The 11,419-nt window shown below is 29.4% G+C and overlaps 1 protein-coding gene across 1 annotated transcript in view; it reads left to right on the top strand.

Annotated features, from left to right (window-relative positions):
• Window positions 1–3,290, top strand: part of LOC111636586 (transmembrane 7 superfamily member 3-like) — a 42,635-nt gene extending 39,345 nt beyond the window's left edge. The window contains exons 11-12 of the mRNA XM_023381864.1: window positions 718–880; window positions 2,469–3,290. Coding sequence (XP_023237632.1) covers window positions 718–880; window positions 2,469–2,680 — 375 coding nt within the window. The 3' untranslated portion in view covers window positions 2,681–3,290. The remainder of the gene's footprint in view (window positions 1–717; window positions 881–2,468) is intronic.
• Window positions 3,291–11,419: the final 8,129 nt, after the last annotated feature.

The following is an 11,419-nucleotide window of genomic DNA, read 5'->3' as shown; positions in this document are numbered from 1 at the left end:
GTATACTATTTTAATTGGAAAGAAATCTAGTAACAAGCAGTACATTTTTATGATGTAACAAAATACAAGTTCTTAAAGTAATTTAATTAGAAAGAAATCAGTAGCAACCAGTGCCATTTTTACAATACACGATACAAGCCTTTTGAGTAATTTTATAAGATGGTAAAAATATTGTAAACGGGACTAAAAGTACCGTATAAGTGTGAAAATTAGATCATATGAAACTCATGGAACTCTTAAGCACTGAGGAGGAGCTAGTAAACTAATCTAGCTCGAAATGCATCTGTAAAAAACAATAAAAAGAGTTTATAACCTGAATTGGCTGTGAGGTAGTCTACCGGAGAGATTTTTTCGGATTGAAGAGACATTCACTAAATCAGGAATTAAAAACATTTTTCTACCTGATTCAGTATAGAATTTTTTTTTTTAAATTAAAATACTAAAATTATATAGAACTACCACATATTTTTAAACTATGAAAATATGTGGTAGTTTTCAAACATAAAATATATAATTAAAAAATTATATTTAGTTTATATTTTTATTATATATATTTATGAATTTAAATAGTTTGTGAAGTGATATTTTATTTTTAATATTGAAATTTTTGTTTTAAACTATTGTTCAAAAAGTATTACAGTATATGGAATTATGATATATCAATATATTGTCGATATTTATAAACTTTTTATTAATATTTTTTATATTTCATTTCAGTCTAATATTGTGACTACATCAATTGTTGGAAGTTATGCTTTTATTATAGCAATAGATCGTTTTCTTGGCACGGTTTTATCATATATTATACTTAATATTGTTAAACGATTGCTATTCGAAAATTTGAATTTGGCTACAAATATATATCCTTTTCAAAAACAAGGTAATATTTTGAAGTTTTATTATTTAAGTAAAATTTATATTTAATTGTTAATTTTCAAAATTTGAACAATAATTATTACTTTTGAAAAATCAATAACTATTTTAAAATTACTATACTTTTAAAATATGTTGTCAGTATTTTTACTTATTAAATGATTTTATGATCACTATATTATTTCACAAATTTGTTTAATTTTTAAATAATTAACAAAAACAAAGTTTTTAATATATATTCAATATTTAAATGAAATATTTTTTGGGTTGATCTCTCTCTCTCTCTCTCTGCTGCAACTATTTTATCTTTCCAGTCTTTTTTCCTTGTAATTCAAGTGTCTCATTTTTCTCTGGGCTGAGCTTTGTTTGATATTCCTTTAACTTGCTTATTTCACTCATTCACTTCTACTTGCACTTCTTGACTGTCTTCTCAGATTATTATATTGTCTACAAACATTTCCATTTTTATCTTCTCCCAATTTTTTCACTAGTACTACAAACATTCTGTCCATCACCATGACAGACAGAATAATGTCACATCAATATAAATAACAACAATAAAAGCACAGTTGTCATTTTCTCTCATTCTGTTCTTGATCTCAAATCATTCTGTCTTTCCTACTGGAATTCTCATATACAGTAACTTTTACTCAGTAGCATATTAGAGCTGGAACATACCAGTACATCATTCTGGTAGTTATGTCTGTAGTAAAAACACATTTAACATGTATGTACAAAATATAATGTTATAAATATATATAGATAAATGAGTAAAATTATGATTTCTGTCATGAAAAACCAAAATTCTTTCCTTTGTCTAATAATAAGCAAGTCAATCATTGACCTTCGTTATCTGAAGCCATATTGCTTTTCTCTAAAGACTCCCTCTTATTTTATTCTCATTTTTCTCTCCAACACTTTCTCATATACCTTAGCTGACTGACTGATCATCTGTACTGATGAATATGATGAATGAAATAAATGAAATACAAATTCATTAAATAGCTTCATAATTCAGTATATATTTTGAAAAATATCATTATTAAATTATACAAAGCTAAAAAATTTAGCAAAGATTTTTATTTTATAATACAGTAGAACCTCGATTATCTGCCCCCCGATCAACCGACCCCTAGGTTAACCGACCGTCCTAGTTGGCAAATTTCAAATGTCCGCTAGTGATGTGGCGCTACAATATTTGGCTATGTCTTGGCTACTTTAATATTATTTTTACGTGTTTTAGCTGGCAACACTCATTCGACCATGAAAGGGAGCCAGTATTTAAACGAAGCTTAATTTTCTAATTTTTAACGATACAATAGCGACGATTATTATTTTAAAAAATTTTTGTTAGGCTTAACATCGATGAAAATTCAACGCAAAATAGGTTAATAGCGATATACTAATATACTAATTACATGGGATATAATAATATACTACACTAATAATGGATTTTTTCATACTTTTTGGTTATCCGACTTTTCAATTATCCGACCAATCCCAGTCCCCAATTAGGGCGGATAATCGAGGTTCTACTGTAGTCATTTTTGTATCAATAATAAAATTATTTTCAATTAACATATTGTTTATTTCAGATATTATATTAGCTTCAGTATGGGGAGGGCTTGCATTATTTGGAATCTGTTTTCAATATTGTATGACAAGAGAAAGATCATCAATACCACTAATTTCAAGAAATGTTTTTATACAAAGACTAAATCACAACAGAGAATATCCTATGGATGAAGATGAAAGCAGACCATTGTTACATGGTAGATCAAGAGGATATGATAGTGTTAACAGTTAAAATTACTCTGAAAATTTTTTCAATTAAATTGCCTTACAAAGATAATCAATTTTAAGAATAATTATATATTAGTTAATTAATATAAATTCTTAATTATCTTTATAATTACAAACTAGTCTGTATAATTAGGATATAAAAGTTCCAGTGTAAGAGAAATGTAAAATTAAATGTAAATTTGCTGTAAAGTTTATTAATTTTAATTTAGTTTAATTTCTCTCTCAAAAATTTTGATTCACTGTGTTAAAATTTTCACATTTGTTTAACACCTTTCATTTTATTATCTATGAACTTACTGACTTGACAATATAAATTTCAAATAAAATTGTTAGTTATTCAAGTGCATTTGTAGTTAATATTTGAAAATTTAAAATTTTTATCTTATATTCATAAAAGTTTGGAGTTCTAAAATAAAAATGAAAGAAAAAAAATGTCTCATTTCCTGCCTTCTTTGGAAGTTATGAAAGAATCCCATTATATGTTGAATGAATGTCCATTAGTATGAACATAAAAGGAATTAAATAATGGCTTAAATATATTGTAAAATTTGAGTTAAAGTTATCCATTATTTACATTTAGAACTGAAAAATATGAAAGAAAACTTAAAAAAAAAGGATATTGAATATATAGTAGATCCTTAATGTAACAGATTTCTGTCGTAAAGAAATATAGATTGTTTTATTAATTTGTGAATAAAGCACATTAAAAGGTTGGATCAATGAGTATAAATTACTCAATAACTTATAATATTTTATTCATTATACATTTTAGCATTTTAATATGCCTGTACATTGTAAGTTTGTTGTTAATATATTTTTTAAAATACATGTTAATGGATGTTTTTCAATAGAAGACACTCTTCTCCAAATAGTCTGTTAAATCAAGGGCCTACTGTACATGTGATTTCCAAGGAATCTGCACTGTTCACATACTATATCAAAAACTACTTAGAACTACAATTATGTTTTGTTTCCTTTTGTAAAGACAAAAACTATCTATATATTTATTCTTTAGAATCAGATTTATATTGTAAAAATTAGTTTGAAGATGCAACTCTTTTAGTTGATTTTAATTAGATGTAACTAACAAAAAATTTGAAATTGATAAAACGTAAAAATACTGTATAAATTAATAACTAATTTTATAATAGTAAATTGTAAATAGCTTTTTGTATTATATAATCTGTTTAGTATCAAACAATATTTTAAAGATACTTTTTGTTGTCAATTGAATAATGTATAATAAAATAGATTTTCTTGTAGTAGTAGTACTGTAGTTGTAGTAGTTGTAGTTGTAGTAGTTTTTATATTTGTTTTATTCTGTATAATGGACACATGCTTATACTGATTATTTGCTTCAATGCCTACTCCCACAATTTATATATATAATAAATTTATAATGATCTGTGGATGTTTATAACTTTCCATTATTAATTACTAAGTAGCAAGATAGTTTAATTAATGTTAACTTGCTTAAAATTGAAATTTAAAAAAATTTTTAAAAAGCAGACAAATTTATAAAACAAAATCAAAATTAAATTTATTCTAATTTATCTTTTGTGTGAAATAATGCTAAAACAATTTCTATATCAAGCGGCAAAATAAAAGAGTTTCAATTAATTAAAAAAAAATTGTAATTAAGGGTTCAAAATTGCAGGCAAAATTAAATAAAAATTATTATAAAAACAAATATAAATGTCCTTACAAAACCTGCTACATTATAATAAATTAAACCTGAAAATTAACCAAAACTAAAAAACTACATTTCACTATATCTTTAAAATGCAGTCTACTTTTGTCAGTTCTCTAACGTTTTCGGTCTAATTTATAGACCTTCTTCAGGATTGATGTAAAATATTTTAAAAATTTGAACTTTCTCAACGGTAATTCGAACCACGCACGTTCTATAATCTTCAGATATTCGATCGCGCATGTCCATTAGCTCTTTATAATGCCGCCGCTCTCCATGCCGTTGCTATTCTACTTGACTCTCGAAAATTTATATTAAGCCCCTTTTCTCTGTATTTATAAATGTGCCATGCCTCTGCATACTTTAGATGTCGTATATTATCGATCTTTTGTACAATATCCGCCTTGCTCCATTCGATTGTAATCTCTGCAGGATCCGCGATAGCATAATTGGCCAAAGCCGTGATCGGTTGTTTAGATCTTATATTTTTTTCGTGCTCCTTCAATCTTTCTCTTAATGATCTCTTTGTGGCTCCTATATAATATAACTCTTTCTTTAGCCTTTTATCATGCAACGGTATTCTGTACACACCTGGAACTAGCCTCCTGTCTATTGGTGTTTTGTCATTTCTTAGCATTTGGAATATTGTCGTGTTTCTCTTATATGCTATTTTCTTTTTGCTCTCTACTCCTATTTTTCTGTATATGCCACTTAACGGTGCTCTGTATTCNATATCTCACCATGAAAGTTTATTTACAATCATGTACAAAATTTTGTTTTACACTTATTGAGTAAAAGCTCGATCGGTTACAAGCATGCTTCGGTACAGAACATCCACTCGTCGTGCGTAGCGTAGCCGAAAGAGAGAAAAAGAAATATGGCGGACGGCCTGCACATGTTTTTATAGCGCCACCTGGATTTTCAGATGCAGCGCTAGGTTACAATTATATTGGCCCGCCTAAAGTTTTCTTCTTTTCCTTTGGCCCGCTCTTTAAAAAGTTTGCCCATCACTGCCCTATACCATAAAACCACCATCTGCAAACAAGTCTCTTTCCAAGATGTTCATGGAACCGTGAATTTATGGGATTCCTACTCTCTCCAGATTCTAATCCAATAGGAATCATTCTGTAGACCGGGGATGGGCAACCTGTGGCCTGCATTAATATTTTTTACTGCCCATGTTGCATAAAATATGAATAAATATGTGAGGTTTGCCGATTGGGGAGAAAGTGTCATGACAATCGAGAGGTCAGCACTGTCACGTGGGAGTGGAAAAACTTATTGAGACAGGTCCTCCATCACAAACAGTTTATTAAATATATTTCACTTACAACTACTTCGGCATAGGGTATATCCGAAGAGTGAATCAATTCCTAAATAAAGTTCAATCGTTTGGACGATCTTCTCTTTTTCTGGCAAAGATGATGAGAAAAACGTAGGCTCCGGAGCGCACAGCACAACTTGAAGGGGTGATTCTCGTAGCAGGATACACTTGGCGAAACTTGCTGGGACAGGATGGTGAAAACTTCTTCTGGAATGTCAATCAAGTTTCCGTTGTTGAACCGCAGGAAAAATCCAGGAGCGGAGTACACTGAACTAAGAACCAAAAACGTCGCCTTCTTTTTTCGCATGGTTTTTATAAGTTTTTTCTGGGTCCCAGATCGAACATTCCGATAGGTCGATGCCGATCTGCCCCACTCTCTAGTTGGTCCCCCTCCTCATTACGAATTGTAACGAGATCGTAGCCCAGATCGCGGGGTGAGTCAACTCCGACTGACAATTTGATTCCTATCAAAGATGTTCGATCTAAGCACTCAAATTCATCTATTGTTTCATTCTGAGAAATTCGTTTTTTTCTCAGAAATTTCTACAAATACGTCTTTATATGGACATAAAATATTCATTTTGCATTTGATGGTTTCTTTTACAATATAAAATAATAATTATTATTATTAATTTTTTTTCATTCAAAATTAAAAACATTTTCTGTGCATGAATTTCGACCCACTTCTGGAGCTTCACAATATATCAATTTCCCAGCTTAATTAATTAATTAAGGACGTATATAGCAAAAATTCAAACGTTATTTTCTATGTATGTGAATAGTTATTCTGCACAGAATTTAATAAAAATTAAAAGAAGAAACCGACTAACAGATATGTTGAAACTAATTTAAAACTGGCAGTGACTAATATTTAATCAAATATTTCTGATATATTATGTTTACATCAGTTCCAAAAGCTAAAGTATAGCCATTTGTGCACATGAAAAATAACAAAAAGAACACCAAAAACTAATATTTATAGTATTTGCATTGTTAAATATCTATAAATGGGGCTTAAATTATAACTACTGAACCCATGAAAACAATGGATAAGAATACTGCATCCATTCTCCAGTATAATTTGCTTATTTTAATGAATTTAATCTGTCGTCACATTTTAAAAAAAATTTTACATGACAACTTTTATATGGAAATTATGATTCAAAATTGATGTAAGTGTCAAAATATGTTGGCAGGGTAATTATGGGTGTGCAAGCAAAAATTAATTTTTCATTACACCATTAGATGCATTCCTTTTTAAATAAAAATTTCAGTTTTAAACTGATTTCTATTCTAAATTAGAAATTTACTAGTTATTATTTACATTTACTGGTAATTTAATTACAAGATTTTCACCAACTTACATTTTGATTAAAATACACTTAGAAAGTCATAAGATGTTATGCAATAGTTAAATAAAAATTGAATAACAGCAGCTTTTATGTTTACAGTAATTAATTTGAATTATATCAAAACAAAATTTATCGACAAAATTAACAATAGTGGCATTTAATATTTAAAACAACAATACAGATTGATTATAGAATTTTCCGGTAACATTAAATGCAAGATGGAAATCTGAGTATCAATTTTTTTGTTAACTTTTTAATACATTGTCTATATGCTCTTTGGGGATATAATTGTCATACTATGCAGCGTTTTAAAAAATTACCACACATGCCGACATACAGTATAAGGGACATTATTTTTGTAGAAGCACATCTTTTATATTTCTTTTTTTATAGCAAAAATAAAAATAATAGTCTCTGGAATATTTTAAAAATTTTCTTATTTTTTAAAATTAAGTTTGGACATCATAAATGAGTTTTAAAATGTTTTAAGTGATTTTAGAAGGAAGAATGTTGTGCCAGTTCGGGTCTTTTGAAATTTTGTATACTATTAAGGTTTCTCTAATGGGATTGCTGCTGTTTTTTAACCGGGAAATCCCGCATATTTCTTAAAGTTCACTTTTTTCTTTTTTTGTGTTAAGACTGAGGAAATTCTGAGGAAATAGAAAGTATAATTAACTCATAAACTGTCAGAATGCATTTGTATTTATTAATCAATTTTAAGCCTGCTTGTTATGGCATGTCACAGATTGTCAATAATCAATATGTAGCCTATTTGTGGCAAAACTCTGAAAATTCTCTACTTGTCAGAACCTGTAATATCTTGAATAATTGCACTGATGCTGTCTTAATTTTTAACCATGCCCAATAGCTTCAACAACTGCATAACATCAGATTGTGCAAATTGGGCAAGGATACAAATGAGTACAAAATATGCAAGTATGAAGTTTTTCTTCATAAACCTGATTATTAAAGCCAAATGAACTGCCAAATTATCGTGCTATTAAAGCAGCCGAGGTAGACAAATCAAGAATACTAGAGTGCAAAAGTAGTACTGTAACACATCACAAAAACAAACTAGAAATCTTCCATGCTACATAACATCTGTCTTCTCTTAAATGCATTAAACATGATTCCACCACATCAATTAAATCAGAAAGAGCATTCTTGGTAGCAGGACTTTTCATTACTAAAATGAGAACCAGATCGCATGATTGGAGTATTGACCATCTTTGCTTTTTAAAATCTTCTTATAAAAATTTACAATAATATTTTGTATTATGTTTTATTTAAAAAGTGAAAATACCATCTAAGTTAGAAGCTTGATTTAAGTTCATTTTTTTCTTTAAATTTTCAGCTCAATTTAACGGTGGCTTTTTTTTTTCGCTGTAAGCAGTTTCCAACAAACTTTAATAAATTTTTTCTATTTGTGAAAATTTCTATGTAATCCAAAGATAATTTTTAATACATATTTTACACGGCATTATTATTATTATTATTATTTTGGAGATTGCAGGATGTATTAAGTACTTAAAAAATGAAAAATAATTATATCGTTTGATTTCAAAATTTATTTTATATCTTAAAAATAATTAATTATATCCTGGGAAACAAATCACTTTTTCTCGAAATCCTGGGACAAGAAAAGGACAGCAAAAGAAGAAACCCTGTACAGTATTTTTAATCAATTAACACTCCCATTTTTTGTGTTTAACTGCATTGAAAAACTACTCGGTAGCATTTTTCGGCTTTAACTTCAAACTAAATTGAATGACAAATACCAAAAGTAAACCAATTCAGTGCTCTCTACTCTGTTCTTACTTGTTACCTTCTATTCCTCCTTGTTACTGAATACCGTAGATAGGTACGGTGACCATATACGTCCTTTATTTCACTGCTCTGTCCTTTGGATGTAATTTTTTTGTAAAATAACAACTAAAACAAAGTTGAAAAAAAATCACAAAACTACAATTAGAAAAATACAGTAGTGTTTTATACAGTACTGTACATGAAATGTATCTCGCTGACCACCCATCACTGGCACTAAAGTTGGTTTCTACTTCAAATACCTGTGATTTCCATCACTTTTTGTTTCAGTATCAGCCCTGAAACAGGAAGATTCGATGAACAAATTTGCTTTAGCAAAGGTATTAGGGCATCTTTGTACGGTGACTTTTTCTAGTGTTTTAGAGACAGCTGTGACGAAGACCCAAGAAAAAGTTTCTTAATTTCTTCATTTTTCTTCAGAATTTCCACCAATATTGTTCTTGGAAGGTTTTCTTGTTTTGCAAATTTGGCTTGCGAAGTTTTATTACATTCAAATTCAGATACAAGTTCATATTTTTCCTTCAGCATACGTGTTTTTAGGTTTCAGACACTCATTTTAACAGAAATGTGAAACGCTGCAAATAACACATGAATGAAAGGTGAGAAAATGAAAAATCGGATTCTGCTATGATGTTAAGCTTTGTGGTGTAAATTCATTTTTTCAGGAGGGGAGTCAATTTATCAGAAGTCTAGCTCATCACCACTGGATAAATCAACATACCTTTTCTGTCTCACACTTGTTTAAATGGTGTCAAGTAAACCAGAGTTTTTTAACATTAATGCCTATGTAAGTCAGCCAGGACCACTACTTAACGGATGGTGTCTTGTTATATCTAAGACAACTTATGCAGTCTCAACTGTATATAATTTTAAAAACTGTCAGGTATTTCTGGCAGACCCTGTACATGAAAAATACTAAATTTAACTACTAATTTTTGGTTTATTTTGTCAAGTATTGTACTCACTCAATATAAAACATTATCTTAAATAACAAAAAAATTTACACTTTTTTAAAACATTTTATACTTAATTATACTTAGTTTTACACTGAAAACAAATGATTTTTAATTTTCTTAATTATTTTGGCTTAGTTCAATTTATTGTTTTTTACCAAGGCAAAAGAGGTTAATGGACAATCCATGCTATAGGGTAAACATTGTCTGTGCAGTATCATCCGTAGATCTGCTACTAACAACAACAATAACCATGGGACCAAACAAAAATAGTTAACCTATATAAAGATCAAAAATTGGCAAATATGATGGAGATAGTAAATTTACAAAAAACAACTTATAGTAGATAAAACACATTATACACCTGTAAGCACACACAATTAAAAGGATTGGTTGTATGTATTTAATGCCACATTTAATAGTGAATTTAAAGGAGATATCTGATTACGTAAAATTTCTTTTAACCGATTAGTCTACAATTACAGAAAGAAAACTTATTCAAAATGTATAAAGTTATGTGATAATCCGGAGGGATTCTCAAATCAATTTATATAATTTTACTTTAAACAAACTTGGGGAAAAAAAAAATATTACTTTAAAGCTTAAAAACGATAAAATTTGGAAATAATTAATAAAACATCACCTAATAAGGTTATAAACTTTTACATCCTGTAAAAGTGCTCTGTCATGCCACTTTTACCAAGAACTGAGGATATTTTGTTTCCTTTCTCCACGCCTCGTATCTTAGAATTTTGCACTCCATCTAATCGAATGACACATCATTTCGGATAATCATGATGGTGCAGAAAAGAGGGATAAAGAGGCAGGTTTTCAGATGCTCTGGGCAGTTCCCCAGGACCTTGCCATAGAGAGGCAGTTCAATAGAAGTCGAACATGCCATAGAAAGTACTCCCCCAACGACTGAACCTGTCCTCCCAACTCCACTCTACAGGAAGAGAATCTATAAGGTACAAGATCCCAACATGAACAACGAGGTAAAATTTATTGTAAACCTCTCTCTCTCTCTCGGGTTAAATCTAAGATAGATCCTAGTCTCGCGATAGGATATAACTCCTGTCTTTCCATAGTCTACATCTGTATTATTGTTTGCTAGTGTTATTGTTAATTCTAATCAAATTATCAACTTCTATATAGGAATGTCCCTATTAGTATTAAGTTGGACAGATGTTTTATGTTTTGTTGTTCTATTATTTGTATTTGTTATTTTTCTATAATTAAATTATCAAACTTTTATTATATAACCTTCGTAGTCTGGTATTCGTTCTTTATGCACAAACCCACACAGAATCTTACCACTCGGGTTCTGAGAAAAATTAAGCCATCCAGGGACAAAGTGAGCAGGTCTAACTGATCTGACGATTAGAGGGCCTGGACCCTCGTCCGTATTCTCACAGTTACAATCATAATTTACAGATTAATACTTTTCACTGAACTGATATGTATATCTAATTTCTTTTGTAAACCAATAAGAGTATATTCTATAATATTATGTACCAGTCGAACCCCCTATAACACTGTTGATTTTTCCGTTTTATATGAATTCCATGTTGTACGAGTAACTTAGATTTTACAAATACGT

The sequence above is a fragment of the Centruroides sculpturatus genome, unplaced genomic scaffold (genome assembly GCF_000671375.1).
Source record: "Centruroides sculpturatus isolate CEXI.00-Female unplaced genomic scaffold, Cexi_2.0 scaffold987, whole genome shotgun sequence".
Classification (NCBI taxonomy): Eukaryota; Metazoa; Arthropoda; class Arachnida; order Scorpiones; family Buthidae; genus Centruroides; species Centruroides sculpturatus.
Note: the sequence above shows the minus strand (reverse complement) of the source record. Positions and strands in the feature narration are given on the sequence as shown.